We start from the raw sequence: 20,795 nt of genomic DNA, 5'->3' as shown, positions 1-20,795 counted from the left end.
TTTGTTTGTTTGTTTGTTTGTTTGTTTTCCCTTCCCTTCTCCATCTTAGTGCCTGATATTCCTGGATGACCCGCAGGCTGTGAGTGACATCTTGGAAAAACTGGTGAAGGAAGACAACCTTCTTATGGCCTATCAAATTTGCTTTGATCTCTATGAAAGTGCTAGCCAGCAGTTCTTGTCTTCTGTGATCCAGAATCTCCGCACTGTGGGTACTCCCATTGCCTCTGTACCTGGATCCACCAACACTGGTACTATCCCTGGATCAGAGAAAGACRGGTGAGAACACCAGCCTGAGAGGAGGTGTAGCTGTTCAGTTGCAGCCCCACTCCGAGGGAGCTGCCTGTTCTGTGTGTGCACACCCTGTTACAAGCAATTGAGTCGCTTCACTTCAGCTAATAGACAAGAGATGCAGTTTACKCAGGGCAAAATTGTATCCACTGTTTAAAAGAAGACATTTTGCCTTGTAGTCAAGGCAGGCATGGCATCAATGACCCTTAGCTGCAGGAAGCCCCCTGTTAAGAAAACCATACTTGAGCCAGCATTAACCATTCCATGAGTTCTTGTTCTCTTGACTGCTTGCAAGTGACTGTCATAGATAGTTTTGTGTTAAACGTCAGTTTTCAGAGGGTTGGTCAGTCAGTGCTGAGGCTCATGCCTAACTTGGGGGCACTGTGAGAGAAGTTTGTGCTCCCATTGCTCCCTGCTTTCTAGAGCTGTCCTGCTTGTGTGCCACCCAGCCCCTGCACCCTCTTCCATAGTGTGTGGTGGAGGGTGCCACCTCCATCAAGACTGGCCAAATTTAAGTAAGGTCTTGCACAGCCTGGAGGAATGGGTTATAAATGCTTKTGCTGTTTCTGGGTTATGGAATCAAAAGCAAGTATTCTGCCCGTCTTGATGAAATAAAGGTTAAGGCATGAAATACTTTATGAATCTTTCCATGCTTGTTTGTTCCTTCTAAACATCCCTGTTTTGCCCCTGTGGATAGAGCTAGAGGGTGGGATTTTCCTGACCTTTTGCCTTCCGGTCATCATAATTCATTTGTGGAGGGGTCTCTTTTTCAGCAGTGATATCCAGATAGACAGTCCTTGTACTGTTGAAATCCTATTGCTTTCAGTCAGGGAACAAGTCYGGGCTATTCTTTTTCAACAGTGCTCAGCCATAATTACAGTGCTTAGTTGGTTATGMGTCTTGAAATGGGTTGCATTTTTCATTTTTGTTTTATTTCAGTGATGCTATGGAAGCAGACGAGAAGCCAGGAAGCACTTGTGCAGGAAAGTCTGCAGAAATTGTGAGTGCCATTACCAAAATTTGCCTTGCTTAGTTCTTATGTATTCTACTTGAATCTCCAGGGTTAGGATGTGCTCAGCTCATAAAAAATGGAGTCCGACTTTTGCTTGAAGGCAAGGGCCTTCTCYGAGGGCCAAATAATCAATGGTATAAAAATCTAACAGCTCAGACACTGAAAACTAGAGGAGGGTGGGAAGTGGATAGATTTCAACAGGTATTACTTAGCCAAAAAGAAAGGGATAAAATAGAAGGATCTAGCTTCTGTYTTAATCATCTTTGTGACCAGAGGACATTCCTGAGCTTTCTCCCCATCCAGACTGCTAGCCACAGGGAGAGAATTGAGAAGATAAGSTTAAGGGCTTAACTAGTCAAGCTCAGTCTAATCTCTTTTTAATTAATGCCAATATAAAGAACTGCAAGGTGCTTTTCACCTTACTGAGAACACACTTGAGCTGGAACTTAAACTGGCCAGTAARACAGAAACTTTCTGAATACCAGATGATGCTTGTATTTTAACAGAGAGTTAGCTGTGTTCTCATGCTTTTATGTTTTTTTTTTACTTATTCGTTTGCATGTGAAGAACCCAGAGCCTAAGGATCAGATCTCAAAAATGATTAAAATTTTAAGTGGGGAAATGGCCATTGAGTTACACCTGCAGTTTTTAATACGAAACAACAATACAGATCTCATGATCCTCAAAAACACAAAGGTAAGAGCCTTTTTGGTCATGATACATCAGTGTTTAAAACTTGCTGATGTGTGTTCAGAGGCCAGTATTTCCACACTGAAGACAGAGACAGAACTGATGGGATGCTGTAATGTGGGTAGCCCTGTGTGCTAAGTCTCTAACCCTCTTTTTTCTTTAAGCCAAAAAATTCTTAGAAATTTGGTAACACTAGAAACGTGGAAATATTTTGTATGGAAAGTGATGTGTACTATCAGAGAAAAAAAAAAAAGAGTGAGGGGGTGGTTGTCAGTAGGTTTATCTCTTTCAAGGGGTTGTTTTTTTAAAGTGTATTGGAAATGGGGACTGATTCTGCAGAGTGCTCCATGGATGGCTTGAAAAGGTTGTTGGCAGCACATGCTGCTGTGCTCAGTTCTGGGAGCTGGAAGGGAGTTCTTCAGTTAAGCTGCAACTGAAGTAATGGTGCCTCTTGCAGAAACTTATACAAATGCAAAGATAATGTATTAGACTCTGTTAATCCACTGACTCTCACTAAAGGGAAATTACAGATTAAGTCAAAGCTAACTACAACCCACTTTTTCTAGCCCAYTGATGGGGAGGTTAAGCGACCTCGGGCTTGTCTCCTGCTGACTGGTGATACTGATTGTTTTTGTTCTTTCAGGATGCAGTGAGGAACTCCGTGTGTCATACAGCAACGGTTATAGCAAACTCCTTTATGCATTGCGGTACAACCAGCGACCAGTTCCTTAGGTAAATCTGTGACAAGGAAGCCCCAGTGTTATTTAAAGACGTTTGAACAACATTGTTGCCCTACTTAGCTTCGTATTTTCAAACAATGAGCAAAAGGTCTGAAAGCTAATGTGGAGGTCAGAACCTGGGATTGTTTCTTTTCCTCTAGCCTCATAAAATGRTTTTATTTGAATGCAAACCATGATTTGGAGTGGGGATATCTGGTTCTTTTTTTCTCCTCTGTTGCTAGCTGGAGAACTTCTGAGTTGATGGTTTATTTTCTTGGTAGAGGTTGTCAGTGCCTGTTGCCATCCCATTCTCACAAGGAAAGGTCAAGACTGAATTTTTATGAGTGAGTTGAAGGGACCCAGTGCTCTTGAGTTTCACGTGCAGAGCTTGATACGGGCTGCATAGTGAGCATTTGTTTTCCATCCTTCAATAGAATCCCTAGTAGCTAATGACTTGACTATTAGCAACCCAAAATCAGGGCTGCTGAAGGAYAGGAAGGTACAGAGTGGAAAGGGGGTTAGCATTCTTGCCTTTATAGCTATTTTTTTCGTTTGCAAGTGATTCTTTGTGCTGCGAAATGTTACTTACAAAGGGGAGGAATGGGCTATTTGAAAAATTTTAGTTCATCTCTCTCTTTTTTTTGTATTCCAGAGACAACTTGGAGTGGCTGGCCAGGGCCACTAACTGGGCTAAGTTCACTGCTACTGCCAGCTTGGGTGTTATACACAAGGTAATGATGCATTCGTTCTCCTCTGTTCTACGTGTATATATATATGTGTGTGTGTGTATGTGTGTATATGTGTTTGTGTGTTTTTTGTTTTTTTTAAGCTAGAGAACACTAAAAACATTGAGACAGGGATTATGAAAGTATCTGCATTTCAGTTACCTTAGTCTTTTAAAAGGCACAGCTGTAAAAATAGTTTGTGTCTTTGTGCTAAAAGAACAGTCTGTRTCAAGTCAGTTTCATCTTGTACCTATGTAGTTTGATGCATGTTTTGTTGATGGTCAAAAAGGGGGTAGGAAAACATGGCTCAAGGAGAGAGCCTTCAACTGCAATTAATCGAAATTCAGTAGCTCACAAGTTAGCCCTTGCATCCCAGCCGTGCCTTTTCCTTGGTGAACAAAACACCTGCAAGGGCTGTTGAGTGGGAAATGATTCGTGCTGCGTGGATTTAAATACTTTCAATCCAGCCTTGATTGGCAGCTTCTGGCCTTGGTCTTGGTTACAAGGCTTTGAACTTGAAGAGAGTAGCATAGCTTAGTGTGAGCTGGACTTTTTTTTCTTCCCACTACTGTAGCATCAGAGCATACATCCCTTTCCCATAGTYTTTTTTTAGCTTTTTTCTTTTTTTTCTTCTCCTTTTCCTCCCTTTTTATAGTTCTATTTTGTTTCCTTGGTTGCAAAGGGTTGATGGCTTCTATCTAGCAATATTTGCAGATAGGTATTTTGTAAGTGTATTTCCTGGCTCTGTAACGGAACCAAACTCCTCGCTATAGTAAATTTCAAACATTTTTGACATCAGCAGTCATTTTCTTTGAAATTAATTCATATGGAGGCTTTATTTAAAGATGTACTAAAATAGAGGAAGCCTTTGTAATTGCCTCTGTGCCTAGACTCTTTGAAGTTCTCTAGCGAATGAAACAATGTAGCCAGGTCCAAATTTGTYCTGATTTACATCAATTAACAAGTGTCTTGCAGTGTACTTGAGTAGTGGAGAGAGTAAAAYGTTAAGAAGGATACTTTGCTGGGCTGAATTTTGGATTGTGTGAAGACCTGATTTAGAAAGTGATGACTATAATATGTTTTTTCTTGAACTGTTTGAAGATTACAGCAAAGCATTTGCATCCACTGTTTTTTTCACCTTTCACTTTCCTATATYTTCCCTTCTTGCTGGACACTACAGGGTCATGAGAAAGAAGCACTGCAGCTAATGGCAACATATCTACCCAAGGACACCTCCCCAGGGTCAGCCTACCAGGAAGGTGGAGGYCTCTATGCCCTGGGTCTCATTCATGCTAACCATGGTGGGGACATTATTGACTACTTGCTGAACCAGCTGAAGAATGCCAGTAATGATGTAAGTGCTGGATGCAGTGATGAACCAAGGGAGTAGAAGGGTACTACTCTTGGGGGAGTAGAAGGGTACTAGCTGGTGGAAAAGTGAGGGTAATRAGCAGCCAAGACCATAGGAGTGGTGTGACACTGATACCTCCTGCCTTAAATGTAAGGTCTGGTTTTAATAACCTTTTTCTAGCAGTCCAGGTAAGATTTATATGAAGTTCTTAGATGTTTGATGCTAAAACTATCTTCGTTTTTCTTTCTATCTACTTATCTACTTGTCTACTTTTAAAATAAATCTGCAGGATACAAGCACTGATTTTGCATAAAACTTAACTATGAAAGGAATAGGTGAATCTTGTGCTGCACAAGATTTAATTTATCTTTAAAAAGTAGTGCTTCACCAATTTTACTTTCAGATGTTGCTAGAGGACAATGGGGAAGTAGACTCTGTTAGTGGTACTGGTTTAACTCTCCATTTAGATACTATTATTGAGCAGCAATTTTTACCCATTGCACAGTTTTCTGGTACTACTTTAATCACTCAGTGGGGGTAAAAGGAACTCAAAGATATTTTAGGAAGTCTCTTATGCTGTGTGTAAAGCTTCTGGTACTCTTTGTTTATGAGTCTTTGAAATGCCTTTTATACCTCTCTTTCTTTACTCCTAACTTTTKTCTCTTTGATCAGAGAGTAATTGCCTGAGAAAGTAAAAATGTTTTTTCTAACAGGCCAACAGATCATTTTGAGAGGTTCAAGGCTAAGAGTTTGCAGCTTTGCTGACAAAAGATGTCTGGCTACTTTAGCTGGAGACGTATTGTTCCCTGCTTTCTGGTGTCTAAATCTGTATGTGCTTCTCTTTAGATTGTCCGGCACGGTGGCAGCTTAGGTTTGGGTCTGGCTGCCATGGGGACAGCACGTCAAGATGTGTATGATTTGCTGAAAACAAATCTCTACCAGGATGATGCAGTGACAGGTAAGTGTTCTGTGTTTAAGGTAAATAACCAGCTGAGGCCTTTCTGGTCATTTGACTTTTTTTCCAGCTTGTCAATTAGCAGCATAGCTCACTTCTAGGTTCTCAGATGTATTTTGTCAATTGACTGGTTTTGACCTCCAATGGTTCTTCAGTTTCTATAGCAATGGACAGAGGTTCAGTTAGGATTGGGTTCTGGCCCTGTGCCAACCTCTGGTAAGCCATCTTGGATCTTTAAACAGATATTTTATGTGGATCTGCTCTTTTCTTTGATACATATTTTTTATTCAGTTTGGCTGGTTTCTCCTCTAGTGCCATGTGCCCTTTTTGGCTGAGAGGGGCAGACCTGGAGATGCTCATGGTGGTTCCTGCTGCTCTGCTTGAAGTTCACAGGAAAATGATTTAAGCAGCTGTTGGTTCAACAAAGAGAAATTTGTAATTGGTAGGGGAAAATACTAAATTGTAATTGATAGGGTTTTTTTTAAGGACACTTAGGAATAATAGGCACACTACTGGGTATGGCAGTGTCCAGTAGTGATCTCTTAGCCTATATCTTCTGTGCTTCTCTGGATATAATACTTACTACTGTTAGAGCTGAATTTTTTTTTTCCTTCTTTCTGTGGTGTGCAGGTGAAGCAGCAGGTCTGGCACTGGGACTGGTTATGCTGGGATCTAAAAATGCCCAGGCTATTGAGGACATGGTTGGCTACGCGCAGGAGACCCAGCATGAGAAGATTTTGCGGGGCCTTGCTGTCGGAATTGCTCTGGTGATGTATGGGAGGATGGAGGAGGCAGATGCTCTCATAGAGAGTCTCTGCAGAGATAAGGTGAGTTTGACTGTGTCTCAATGACGTCCACATCTGTTACACAGGTGTCCTTCCTGCCCTTTTCTGAAATCTCCAGCTAAGACAAGCTGGCTGTTTTTACTAGGGAAACTTTTATGTGGATCTGAAATAGAGCCATTTCATAGTTTTTGTTGGCTTGTTTTTTCACCATGAGAAAAACCCAAGAGCACTAAAATGACTCTTGTATTAGCTCCCACTCATACTCAATCTTTAAGTAGTCTTGTGAGCAGCAACAAGGAGCAGACAGAGTGTGGTGGTTAGAAACAAGTGAAGCTCAGTATAGCAGTTCATTCTCAAGGACCTAATGGCACCTGAGGACATAACAACTTTCTGTAGCAACTTCCACCTGAAACAACCAGATAACATCTGTGCTTTAGGGACAAGTAACAGGGCAATCACCAAGAATGACAAGGAAACAACAGAGCATTGAGACTGCCTAGTTGCAGCTTCCAAGCTTAAGAGTGGAACGTATTTAAAGTTGAAATAGTTGAATCCTGTTGAATTATGATGTGTGCTTTCTCTTCCAGGATCCAATTCTCCGCCGCTCGGGCATGTACACCGTGGCCATGGCATACTGTGGCTCAGGGAACAACAAGGCTATCAGACGCCTGCTGCATGTGGCTGTAAGTACCATGGCTGAGGAGCTCATAGCAAGATATTTCTGGTGAGAGAGAGTAGCAGAGATGATTTTGACAGGCTTTGTGTGTTCACTATTAGGGTTCTAGTCCAAAGCAGAGAGCTTTTCTTAAAATTATGAGAAGAACTAACAGGGTCTGCTGACATAAAGATGAATAAACTTGTAGCAAAAGAAGTTTCTATCATGAAAAAGAAAATTGTTACAAATTGATACTAACAAATCAATAAAACTGACGATGTTTTTCCCGTGTATAACCTGCATAATAACAGGCTGGAAGAAAACTAGTGTAAGTTGGAAAAAAAAATGGCACTTGTCTTTTCTTTGATAGGTATGTAGTTGCTGTATTTCCATGTGAGTTGATCTGTTCAACTAAAGTTGCACATGATCTTGTCTTCCTGATTAATCTGTGTTTTTGGACACCTGGCTGCAAATGCTGTAGCATCAGGTGTTTCAGCTGTGCTCTGAATGTCCTGTTTTCCCTTTGCAGGTGAGTGATGTGAATGATGATGTGAGGCGGGCAGCAGTCGAGTCGCTTGGTTTCATTCTGTTCAGGTACAGTATCTCCCTCTGTCACTGTTACAGCCTTCAGTACGATGTCCCTTACATTCCAGCAAGTGTGCACACGATTGYTGTTATTAACTAGCTTGATTGCTGACTAAATGGAGGTTGAAAAGCAGAAAAATAGAGAAAATAAAACATGGTTCAGATTTAGAAGCTGTGGGTTTGGTTTTGCTGTTAAGTCTTAATATGTGACTTTACACGCATGGGAACGTTGTTGTGTGGCTGGGATAAGCACAGAGAAGAAGATTTCATTTGACAARTGATGCATGTAGGTTTGTGCTGTGAGTAGTAGAAATGTAACCTTCTAGCACAGTAGTAATGACAGAATAAAATTTCCCATGAAAAGAAAAAAATAGATCTCTTGAATGTACATATTGCAGTAATGTAACTCTACATGCAGATATRTATATATATATCGGCTTTAGTAGCTTTAAATTTTACTTTTTGAAGTGTGTGAACTGAACAAACCATTCCAAAACTGAGGAATGTTCTGTTGAGGTGGCTCTGGGAAAGAATGAAAAGTGCTGTGGGACAGAGTGGTAGAAAAATGACTCCTGCCAKGCAGAGCTGCAGAAAGCAGGAGCCAGAGGAGTCTGTTGCTGCCAGGAGTCATCTTGCTGTCTCATCTCCTTCTGGTGTTGCTTGTTTAAATTCTGACTGCTCTTTTTTCCCTGCCACCTCCTTCCAGCAGCTACCCCAGGAACTTGCACTTTATTGACTTGTTCAATGTGTTCCTTGGAAATTCACTGAGATGCTTTTTAACTATTGAGATTTCTTAGGACAGAAGGGATATCTTAGAGGTGTTGAACAGAGTGTTAGATGAACTTCGTAGTATCCTTATGCATGTGAGTGTGTGCTCCGTTCGTGTCCTCAGCGGAGCTTGATGTCTTGTCATGGAAGAGTGATTTTGTTTGTTTAGTGACATTTTGTTTAATATGTTCTTATGAAGATACAGTGTTTTATTTCGTTTTTAAGTCAGTTGTGAGTTAAGCGCTCAGCAGATGCTTAATGAGGCTTTCTGTAGGTTTCCGGGCTTATGATTTAATTTTCTGAACAGTCTAAGATGAAATTTTCAAATAAAATGAAGAAATATTTGCAGGATTGAGGGTTAATTAAAAGTTAAGTAATGCAAGGCCTGTTCCAGGCCTTCTATAAGCAGTATTACTTAGACAAGTAAGTCTGCCTACTTGCTGTCTAAAATCTACCTGGAGAMTGTGATTTCTCTAGAACTAAGTTGAAAGATGTTGAAATTTATTTTTATTTATTTATCAAGTATCTAGTGTTAAGTCCTGACAGGTTCCTGAGCTTGCATGTGTTCTGCAGCTAGTGGTGCTGTCTTTCTTGCTTCTCTAAAGTGAATGCCATTCCCTCTCAGTGGTATTTTGAAGGTGTGCTCTGCAGTTCCCTAGGTAAGAGTTGGCATTTGTTATTTAATTTTTTGATATAACTAGGGAATTATCCTTGTCTTCATCTGTTTGTATAGGAATCTGTGTAGTTTGAGCACTGAGTTGAGCGTGTCTGAGAGGAGGCAGTGCACACTTGGACCAAAGTCCATGACTGTAATTTTAAATGAGTGCTCAATAAGGCCTTTTTTTGCCTTGTATTTGAGTTGGGGTAGACTTTTATCTCATCCTGAAAAGCAGGCTGGTGAAAGATGCTTAAAACTGTTAATTCAAAATCTGAGTTACTGACTCTACCAGTTAATTTATCATTAACCAAGTTGCTTCTTGTTTAGAAATTACTTTTGCTCCATTCTGTTTCATTAAAAGCTGCAGTTTAACATAATTTACGAATGAAACGAGTTCTGTCTGTGGGCAGCAGGCGTCTCCCAAGAGCTTCTGCTCTTGCTTTCGTGAGCACAGATCATTCCTTGCTGCACRGGGATCTGCTCCCCTCCTGAAGCCAAAGGGTTTGTTTAACTGGCTTCTGTCTCTGTGTACAGAAGGAAAATTCCATACAGGCCTTCCATAGTTTCAGGGATCTCTTTTCCAAACAGGTTGTGACAAAGCACTTTTGATCTCTGATTTCAGTGTCATTTTTCTTCTCAACAAATGGATAACACAACTGGACGTTGATTATTTCCTACCAAGCTGAGAAGCTTTCAGAGCTTTGTGCTAAACCAGTTACTGTGTGCTGGTATCTCTGCAGTTCTAAATGCAGATCTGCCCCTTCAGGTTCATTCTCTGTCTCTTATGTGATCTTTTAACTTCTTTTGCAAGTTTCTGCTTTGCTTTTTGATTGCTCAGCCTTTTCATTTGGTAGCTTTATATAAAGTATATGTTATCAGTTATTTTGCTTTAAGATATTGTTCTTGGAGGGAGCCTTCAGTCTGTCTACTCCAGGCCTCTGCAGTCACATATAATGATGGAAGAGATCTAAATACTGTCTGCGTTCTTCTCCCTGGTTATAAACCAAAAGGCCCAGCCCTAGACTAGATCGAGTACACCTCATCCTAGGTGCAGAAACATGACTGAGCTTCTGTAAGAAGAGGTCAAGTCAAATTCTTCGTATTTGTTCCAGGAAGGAAAGTGTCAAGTCGGGCTTGAACGCAGGGAGTAAATTTGCTCAGTGCAATCTGTGTTTTTGCTAGAGGTTCATGCCATTACTGCAGAACTGAATGTGCTGGTGGTGTAAATTCATCTGAACTGTGCACTACAGCAGCCCTCCTGTAGGAATCACATCCAGATATGGGTGGAGTTGATGCTGTCTGAGAATGGTAATTCCCTTAAACCACCATTAGTAAAGGGGATAGAGCGGGAGCCCACAAATTTGTCTCCTAAATACTCAGCTTGCTTTCTGTTTGTTGCAGCTCTTTGTGAATAGATGTTCTTCCTCTTACTTGACTGGCCCTGCTGGAGCAGGGGAGTTGGACTAGATGATCTCRAGAGGTCCCTTTCAACCTTAACCATTCTGTGATTTCATCTGAAAGTTTCTGAAGTTGCTCATAGCCAGCTTTTATGCACAATTCAATGTCTCTGTACTCCACTGTTCTCTAAGGCTGCACTGTCCTGTTCCTCCAGTGMATGCACCTTGTGAGCACAAGCTTGCAGCCCTGGGCCCCTTCAGGAGCACAGCCTGGCCCTTACGGCAAGGGTTAGTGGAAGCAGCACAGTATCAGAATAAAATGTGAGGGAACATAATGTGACATGAGCAGACATATGAAGTTTAAAAAAAACAGCTTTAAGACTGTAACTGGAAGATTAGCTTTTTTGTTTTAAGGACAGGATTTGTTTTAGATTTTTTTTTCCACTTAATATTTATTGAAAAGTTTATGAAAGAATGTGTGTGGCTGCTTCATTGTTTAAAAAAACTGCAAAATAAGRTTTRAATGCCTTTTTAGGAGGGATGTTCTAGTGTAGGTTATTAACTTTTTCCTAAGAATTGCTGAATTAAACTTTCTAGTGTGTTACAAAAGGTGCCAAGTAGTCATTGTAACATTCTCTACTGTCTTTAATATACATCTGCCTGCACTATCTCTTTTATCTGCAAAGTAGATAAAACACAAAACCCAAAAATGCAGCATATGAAAGCACTCTGTAGCTATCTTCTTTACGTTAGTAGCAAAACTTTTTTTTTCCTTTGTTCMACACAATGCCTTCTGTCTTCTTCTCAGATCCCTTTAAAAATGTCAAATTGCTCTTTCAGCAGTGTTCAGCAGTTTCCTTCCTGTGTTCTTTTCCAAAGCCGTTCTTTGTGGCCTGGAGCAAAGGTGAAAACTCAGTTGAAACTCACRTTTCTGCAGCAGGATCGCCAGCCGTATTTGCTCAGTGAATTCCATGGTGCTTTTGGGGGTAAGCCCTGCAGGGACCACTGCTAGATCCTGTCTTTGCTTGGCTCAAAGCCTCACCTTGGGGTGCAAGAGTTGGGCAGGCTGGGACTAGTGCAGCTGTAACTGTTCCTGGCCTTGCTGCTGGAGGCCGTCCTGCGTGTGGGCACCTTGGGCTGGGAGCAGAGCAGAGTCTTCAGCCCMTTTGGATTTGTGAGCTCCATAAAGGCTTCCAGTGGGACACGCACCAGTAGATGTTACTGACAGCAGCACTGCTTTTCTTCATTATGGTTTTGCTGACTGTTTAGAAGTAGTCTGCAGGCTGCTGATCCAAACCACAGCTGCTGGCTATGGGAYTTAATATGGCCTTTTCCCCCTCTTCAGCTTATTATCATATGAAAATTGGGCATTAGTTATGTATTTTTTGACTCAACGGTCTCATGYCACTGTATTAAATTGTCAGAAAATGCTGTGGTGCAAGAGAGTTGTTTCAAAGCTGCCTCCTCCTCTCTTCCCCATAGCGAGCAAGGCAGTAGTATGGCATAGAAAAGCTTAGACTTTTTACATCTTTTCTTTTTAAAAATGACTGCATCTTACAGGAGACACTTTTAAAAGTAAAATATTATTGTAACATGCTACAGAGGCTTGAATAAAGCTTGAGATGTTTGGAGATTGGGGTGTGGATAACAGGACTGTGCAAAAAGGCTGTATGGTAAAATAGCAGGAAGAAAAGTGGTGTATATATTTGGATACTGTAACGTATCTCTCTGTTCTCTCAGTCATGCTGCTATTCATTGCCAATGATCATAAACTACAGATTTTACCTTATTAATGATGTTTATGTATTAGTCCTCCTTTCTGCTAAAGTGGTTTCTAAAATATTTATCATAGCTGTTAGAAAACAGCATTTAAGGTACTTGTGATTTCTGGTTAGCCTTTTTCTTCCCTYCCTCCGCCCTTTGCTTTTGAAAGAATTATGGTGAGGTGGAAAGCACATTAAATTTAAAGTGTTCTTGTCTTTCAAAATGGAARGGCTTTTTTTATCTCAAATTTTATAACTTTGCATCGTTAATTGATCTTTGTTTTTGTCAGTAAGACGTGATTGGTTTATGTAGTTGTCTTTATATATAGTTATTTGTTAGAGCAATGCTGCAGTGCTTCTAAACACAGCTCATGCATTAGATGAGATAAAAGTTTTAAAGATTATAATAAATCTGCTTAGAGAGAAGACTTCAATATGGGTTGAAAATGCAAAGTAAAGGTTTGATTACTCCGATTGCAGTTGTAAGTGCAGGGAGGTAAAGGTCTCTTCTCCAAAGAAAGGAGAACCTTGCTGCTCCTCTGGCCATTGCAAAATGTTCCTTAAGGCTCAGAAGTTTTGGGAAGCTGCTGGGAAAGGGACTGGGGCAAATGAGGGACTAAAACAGCTGCCAAGCTATTTTAAAGGAAGATTTAGTCTTGGCTGCCAAGTGTCTGCTACCTAAAGGCAGAGAACCATGGATGGTTTATGTTCAGGTTGTCCTTTTAGGATAATGCAGGCAAARTAGTGATGTTTCCTGCTTTTGTATGCTTTGTGTTGATATAGYCTGTGATATTTTAATGATATATTTGTTTTAAAGCGAACTGAAGTTTTGAATTTTATTCCAGTAGCACTTGGGCAGTTTGTTTTCTCTAACTCTTGTAGGCTGCATTTCTGCCAAAGGCAGATGGCAGCTTTACCAGTGACTTGCTCAGTGTATTAATTGTGAAGGAAAGGAATTTAGCGTAACCAACCTGCTTGTTAATCCTTGCGTAGAAAAGATTGAAAGGGTTTTGTTTGCCTTCCAGTCCATTTTATCTTTGTCTTCAGCCTTCTTGATGGAGGGGAATGGAGGGCCCCTTTCMGAGAATGGAAGGTTAATAATAGCAGAAGTGCTTTTAAGGTAAGAAGAAGAAGCCTTAACTTTTCACTGAAGTCCAGATTGGAAAATTTCTCATTTATCTGCAAATCTGAAATGGGAGAAATCTCTGTGGGACATCACAGGTTGCTTAGCACATTGGAGGACTCCCGGCACCTCTTGCAAAACTGATCTATGTTCTCATAATAATTGTAGTTGTAACAATCAAATTGCACAAATGCGTTAATTGTTTCAAGCAATGCAGTAAAAGACCTTATGTAAGTTTTTTGGCAACTCTTTCTCTTTGCTTTAGAGTATTACTAAGTGTTACAAAAACACAAAATTACAAGTGTTATAAAAAATAGGGCTCAGTGCTTTATATCACTTGGCTGCTTTTGAAAMTCTCAGCAAGTGCTTTCATTTCTTACTGAAAACTGATAAGCCTCACCAAACAAGTAGATTAACATGACTTGTTTTTGTCAGAGATGATTCTTCAGCCTTGCTTTTGCCCCACTGGTAATTTAGATGCCTTCCTTCAAGAAGGCACTCTCTTTTGGACCTAGAGGTAGTCCCTATAGTGCCTATAGCAAACCTCTCAAACACCCTAGGATCACTAGATTAGCGTGCATGAGAGGAGGGAGAGAAACCAGTCTAGTGTATTCACCTTCGCCTAAATTCCAGCAAATTCCTTCCAATTTCTCAGGCTGTAAACACAAGGGATTCTTGTACTGAATAGTAAACAACATTTTAAGCAGTGTGTTTTATAACTGAATTACTTGTCTGACCAAATTCTTACGTTTGTTCTACAAACACTGTTCAGCAAATGAAGTTTCAAATTAAGTCGTTAAAAGCACTGAGATTCTTTGAGCCATTAAATGAGATTGATGAACATTTTTGGTTTAAAAAAAAAAAATCACTGCTGGATTTTTATTTATTTTGATGTGCGTGTTTGTGTTACAGAATAAAAGATTCATTTGTTGTGCAGGGTTTAATGCCTTTGAGCCTGAAATGAGCTGCTATCACCTGTTTAGAGCATTTGTAGAGAAGATCCTTTAGAGCACAAGATGCTCTTAATTTTTAAGGGCTTGATGCTTTTTCTTGACTTGGAAAGGATAACTTGATTATGGGAATCTTAGAAGTGTCTAGACAAATTGCTTTAGATATAAATTATTAAACAAAAAGGGACCTTTGCAAGTCATACATTTTTTGTAACTAGCTTCCTACTTGAAAAGAAAAAAGCTTCCGCTCCTGTTCTGCGGAGTGAAAGCCTCTTTCCTTGCAACCGTGGAAAACAGTTTGTCTCAAGGAAGCTGTCACTGGCAGTAAACACCCTGGTGTCAAATGCCAAAGCAAAAACATGAAAGCAAGTTACTTATTTACTGCCTGTTGTTTTTTGCCATGTTGGTAGCTACCCCAAAGAGCCAAAAGGGAAGTGAAACAAAGGAAGGCTTCTCGGCAGCTGTACATGGGTTTCTCGATTAAAATGATGAAAGAAATCTAATGCTTCAGGGTGATATTTAACAATTCCTGAGAACTAGCCAGGACACTGGACTCCTGGTTTGCCTGGCGAAGAGCCAGGAGAGGCTCCGCTGGGCAGCGAGGAGCCTCTCTGGGCTGCAGCATCCCTAGGTGCTCAGGATGCCCCTGCCAGGTTTGCTGTGCTCACGTTGCTTTACCTTTTGAGGATACTGTTAGGTATAGCAGCCAAGAAGGAGATTTATGGAGCAAAGCTTTTGCTGTCTCATTCCAGCTTGCAATGCTTCAGATTTTTCCGCAATAAGAAAATTGCTGTAGGAAAATGACCTCTTCCATGGAGYGCTGTAAGAAATCACTATGCCTCTTGTGTGTTAACAGATGGCTCTCTGCCATTAGCCTTTCAGGGCCTTGAGTTTTGTTTAACATTGGATTATTTAAAGGTATTTTTGTTCCATTTGAAAATTGATCCAAACATGGCCAGGTGTGACCCAGTTAGAAGTTTTACACTCGGAGAACACAAGATCAGTGATGGATTAACTGAGGGCTTACAGCTTGCAGCACTCGGGGTTGGGACTGGTGCCCTGAAACCTATTTCATGTCACTGCAGTGGAGATTAAGTGAAGTTTTTGAGCCTTGGTTTCTGGGCTTAGTGTGAAGGCTGGGAGGGTGTGATTCTTGTTTTGTGTGTTTGTGTTTTGCATTTGTTTTCTTTTTTTCTTTTTTTTTTCCTTGTGGTGAGCAGAGGATGTTGAGACTTTAATTGACATTTCAAGATGCCTGTTCTGCTAGCTTCCAAACTCCARTATTTTCCTCGAAGACTGCTAAGGTGGATATAGTTAGAGGTAGTCCTTCTGTCCATGTCTGTACTGTAATTTTGGTTTAATTAGATAGGCAGCCAGAACAGTGACTGAATGTCTCCTAACGTATTTTAAGTAGTTAAGGGAGGAACAAAGAAAGAAAGAAAGAGAAACTACTTGAGCAGTAAAAAGAAGCTACTTGAGCACCTTCCATAGTGATGCTGATATTTCAGAGTGATGCTGATATTTCAATGCAATACTTTATGACTTCTGTGTTCTTTTTTGCTTCTTTGGTAACTTAAACAGAACTTGTATGTTCTAAGGTAAAAGGTTCTGTCATACCAAGGAAAGCGGAACTGGCTGGAGCATTTCACTGTGAACAAACAAATTTTGTCAAATGCACTTTTTGAATGAATCTTTTTGTACAGTTGGAGAATGGCCAGCCCTTTTTGCCATAAAAGCTCTTGTGTTCTGCTAGCAGGTGATGTAAACCTTATGTCAATTATTATTTAGGCTGATATCTTTATGGAGGAAGCTGGGTACTATAAAAGTCCTCTCACTTCGCACCCAATATTTAAAATGTGTTTTATATATTTGTGTTACTGAAGATGATTCTAGTGGATGTAGTAGACACCTAAATCTCCATCGTTAGCACCGCACGTTGTGCCTAGCTACCTTTTAATGACCTTATTTATGCTTTCTTGAAAGAGCTTGTAGTGACTTTTTTCAAGCATGTCTTGCTAATGAAGGTAATGTCTTTGTCCGTGTATAATGTTGCAGATCCAGTTGTTGAAACAAGAACTTTGTTCACTATATTGTCTTTTAATTTTATAGTTCTGCATCTTGCCTTCATCTTTACCTCATTTCTTAGCTTGTCTGTATAATCTGTGGATGAGCAATTTCTTTTTGCTCTTAAGAGGTTAACAGTGAATGTGTATGTTGCCTTGGTCACGTGTTTCTGCCTATGGAGAGATTTGCTTTTCCTGTAGGAGGACTGGACCTTGACTAGTTGTTTGGTTGTGGTTTATGGCCTGACTGAGGTATTGCTGCTGACTAAATTCAGTAAGCGGAACATGTTGACTTTCTATTTATGGTCATAAAAATTGAGAAATCTACGTGCTGCCTTGATAAAACACATCATTGCTGGGTGAGACCTTTTCAAGGATCGTTTCCTGTTCTTGATGTCTAACCTCAGATTAGTAAGAGGTCTTGGAATCGGTCTCAATGGGGCCCTTCCGGCAGATCAGTCCTGGTGTTATTGCTCACTGCAGACTCAGATGTGCAAAGATAGGGGTCAGGCAGAAGAGGGGCAATTCCCTCTTGCTCTTTCCAGGTGCTGTTAGCCAGCTGTGAGGTTCTTGCTGGAAAAGGAAAGTTTRAGGTGATGCTAGTGGTAGGATTGATAATCCAGTTAGTCCTGTCCCGCAGGGCTAGGATGTACCTTGCACAGCTCCCATTAGCACCCTCAAAGGAGTGTTCACTTCCAGCCTGCTAGAGCACTTCGGGAGGAGAGGAAGGGAAGACACCTGCAAGATGGGAACAAACAACCCCTGCACTCTTTTTTTTTTTTTTTTTTTCCCCCACCACCTTTGCCAGCTACTGCTGAAGTCCAGATTTGCTTTGGAGGAGCTTGGTGATGTGGGAGTTGCTGCCTCCAAGATGAGCTCATGGAAAGGCAGTATTTCATCTACCTGCACAGCTCGCCACCACAGACCTCCTTTTCCTTCCTAATTCTGTGTTCTGTTTCTGTTAAGCGCTGTCTGCTTCTGTTATCAAACAGATAGGGAGGAGGAGGAGGGAGGAGGCCAACAGARAAAGTTTGATGGATCTGAGTTCTAGGACATGGCTTTGGTACCAGGGATGAGGGATTTTGAGTTGAAGCTTCGTTTTTATGAACCTATGAAAATGAATGATTGCTGCCTGCTGTCTGAGTGTTCTTTTTGTTTGATCTGCRTGGATTTATTAAGTAGCAGGGGAGTTTTCAAAGATGCCTGTCTTGAGCTGGCTGGCTGCTGGGAAGCAGTTCAGAATTGGTGCTGTTCCCATTCGCTGCTTCGTGGTGCTCCTCAGGAGGCTGCTGCTTGCTGCATTGCGGGTGATGCTGCTGGGGTCACTTTTCTGCTGTCATCACTCCATGCATGAATGTGMTCATAGTTTCACCTGTGAGTGAGGGATTAATTTCTGAAATTTTCAGCTAAATATCTAGAAGTTCTAGGGTTTTTTTTTTCCTTATTCCCCCTGCCCTTGAGTTTTAAAATAATCCAGGACTAATGAAAGACTTCTGAATCTCTAAGAAGTCTGTGACTCTCAGCATCTTTCAGAGCTACAATGATCCATCAATTCTGACCTTTAACTATAGTAAACTCTTAACAACTTTTGATTAATGAGTAGAGTTAAAAAAATAGAGTTTTTAATAGAGTAAAAAAAAAAAAAAGGAATTTAATCTAGCTTCGGTGACTAGTGACTATCACAAAAAAGGGAAGAAAGTAGAAAAACTACTGTACGTATCATAGACACATTTTTAATATTTTTCTTTCCTGGAACTTTTTGGCTGTTGTTACATCAGGCTCTGTTTCGAACTTGCATATGTTTTAAATTAAATATATAAAAATAAATGTTGGAAGGACAAGTTATCTTTAGAACTTTCTGTTCTGTGGATGGAAAAGCTAAGCCTTTTTGCTGTACATAATTTTACTGTGTAACTAAAGAGCTCTAAAAACATCAAAAACGAAAACAAAACCAACTCCCTTTGAGCTGAACATTTTACTGTAAATGGAAGCTATGAAAAGATGATGAGTTGGCTGCTTGCTGTAGGAAGCCCAATACTTTGGGAAAATCTGTTGTTTCCTTCCCAAAGAGAAATAGTCTGGAACTGGTAGAAGCTCCCGTTTTTTGCAGATGAAAACAGCTTGCTTAGTTTTCACAGATATAGTGTGACAAGTGTTCTATTAATTTTTTGCTCTATGGGAGTTTTGATTTACCAGTATCCTGTATCAGGGAGAGGGTGGATTGGGAATCAGGGATTGGGTGGATTSTATCAGAGAGCAGATGGGATTTTATTTCTGTGTCATTAGTACAATTAATTTTTTTTCGAGCTGTGCTAAGCTGTGTTTATGTGTACAGATCTAATATTACTGCTGTCCCTGGGGCTTTGGAAATGCTGCTGGGTGGCCCACTGCTATGGGGCAACCTCTTGAAGGTCTCGCCATGTAGTCATCTTCAGAGCTTTGGGTCTGGTTCTGCCCCCTCAAAAGGTGACCCTTCTGAAGGGCTTTGGAGAGTGCAAGGTGGCACCTCAGTGCCTGGACTGCCTGTTCTCTGTAGGGTTTCCAGCATTATCCATGCTAAAGCTTTGGAACGAACACTTGCTGGGGGGGTGTGTGCTTTGGTTTTGTTTTTCCCCAAGAAGATTAGGTTGGTGGATACATTGCGTGGTGCAAACAGTAATGACAGAGTAAGTAGCGCTCTGCTGCTTAAGTGCGTTCTGGAGGGACTGGTTTTCTTTTATATTTTTGCTGTGAGTTCCTGAGAGATGCAAAATCTTTCTTCTATCATTTCTAAACTCTATTGGGACATAGTCATAATGGAAAATGAGTTCTAAAGTTTTTGGTAAAAATTGGAATGTAGCACTTTTTTTTTTTCCTACATATAGATCTTCTGAGGTATAAAGGTTTGATATGCAAGATGCTTTATTTATGGATTACTAAATCTTTCTGTTTTAAGTGCAGGCTTGATTGAGACTTGAAAGRTATCTCCTACCTCATTCCCTCTGCTCTTCTCCACTCACTCCCCATCTCTTTCATAAATTTATAAAGCTCATAAAATCATTTCGGCTTGCTATCATTATTGTTCCCATTGAAAATCTGCTCTAGCTCTTTTTTTTAAGTTGAAAATATTTAAACATCAAACCTAAAGTAACTTATGGTTGTTTCACACTTCTGTGATCACATAATAAAATTTTCACTCAGATTAAAAAACTTTTCTGCATCTCTGGTGATTGCTGTTTGATGTGTGTTTACTGAGCGCAGTCATATCCCCCCTCAGCCTGTTTTGCCAAGCTAAATGAGCAATTCTCTAAGCTTTTTTTTTGGCAAAACATTTTCTGTTCTGCTGACTCCATCATCCTGGAAACYTAAAATTGCATCTGTTTTTTGAGTTCCCTTTTTGTTCACAACTAACCCAAATGTCAGAATATTCCGGTGAGGTCTTAGTGCCTTCTGCAGGTGACACTGCTGCTTTCTCATCTATTTGAAACAATATCTGAGAGATGCATTTCTCTTTGACAATTCATATTTCATACTTGGTAACCAGATGCTGCTTCTTGATAGAAATCATTTGGAAAAGCCCCWTCTGAGTGGACAGCAGCTTGATTAAGTTTTGAGGGCTGAGACCACCAAAGATTATGCTTTTTTTGGGGAAGTGCAAACTATTATTAAATAGCKACTAAAACTCTTATTTGTTTTACAGCAACATCATAAAATAAATGTTTATATGAAAGACGCATGAAGATATTGGATGTTATGGCCTTGTCTATAGTGTTCTGTGAATAACAGGCCTGGTCTGGGGCCAGGGAAGCATGGACATTCAAAAATGACAACTGGTTGAACTTAAACTAAAGGTCTGAAACCTTATCACCCCCCTAAAGCGGTGCTTTCTTGTTCTGGACTCAGACATTCATCAGTATCCTTCAAGTGACTGGTTTTACTTCAGCTYGTCTTTCAGCTTATGTGATATCATTTGAAGGAGTGACATTGTAGACCACTGAACTTTAAGGAACATCGCCTAAGAGGAGGCAAGAAACAAAGTTGCAGCAAAAATGTGGTATTTGTCCAGTTTGACAAAAGCGAATAGCCAAGTGCTGTGTTATCTCCCTGAGATGCATGTTTGGGGTAAAGTTGATGCTAGAAATTTCCTTCAGCTTCAGTGGAACCAGATCAGATCAGTTGGAGAAACCAAGCAAATCAAACGGGCGATACCAAATTTTTGGTATTGCCCCACTTTTGCTGGCCATCATTCTCTCTTAAACACTTGCTCACATTTTCAAGTGGAATAGTTGTTCTGTCTTTGGCTTTTCTTCATTTTGCCTGAACTAYACT

At 40.5% G+C, this 20,795-nt stretch overlaps 1 protein-coding gene across 1 annotated transcript in view; it reads left to right on the top strand.

Annotated features, from left to right (window-relative positions):
* The window catches only part of PSMD1 (proteasome 26S subunit, non-ATPase 1), a 69,990-nt gene that overhangs the window by 4,738 nt on the left and 44,457 nt on the right, over window positions 1–20,795 (top strand). The window contains exons 7-16 of the mRNA XM_026045447.1: window positions 50–276; window positions 1,228–1,288; window positions 1,868–1,996; window positions 2,634–2,722; window positions 3,362–3,440; window positions 4,615–4,788; window positions 5,632–5,743; window positions 6,371–6,567; window positions 7,113–7,208; window positions 7,710–7,774. Coding sequence (XP_025901232.1) covers window positions 50–276; window positions 1,228–1,288; window positions 1,868–1,996; window positions 2,634–2,722; window positions 3,362–3,440; window positions 4,615–4,788; window positions 5,632–5,743; window positions 6,371–6,567; window positions 7,113–7,208; window positions 7,710–7,774 — 1,229 coding nt within the window. The remainder of the gene's footprint in view (window positions 1–49; window positions 277–1,227; window positions 1,289–1,867; window positions 1,997–2,633; window positions 2,723–3,361; window positions 3,441–4,614; window positions 4,789–5,631; window positions 5,744–6,370; window positions 6,568–7,112; window positions 7,209–7,709; window positions 7,775–20,795) is intronic.

Source organism: Nothoprocta perdicaria, unplaced genomic scaffold (genome assembly GCF_003342845.1).
Source record: "Nothoprocta perdicaria isolate Ctin4 unplaced genomic scaffold, notPer1 scaffold_4, whole genome shotgun sequence".
NCBI lineage: Eukaryota > Metazoa > Chordata > Aves > Tinamiformes > Tinamidae > Nothoprocta > Nothoprocta perdicaria.
The sequence above is the reverse complement of the archived record's forward strand: the minus strand, read 5'-3'. Positions and strand labels throughout refer to the sequence as shown.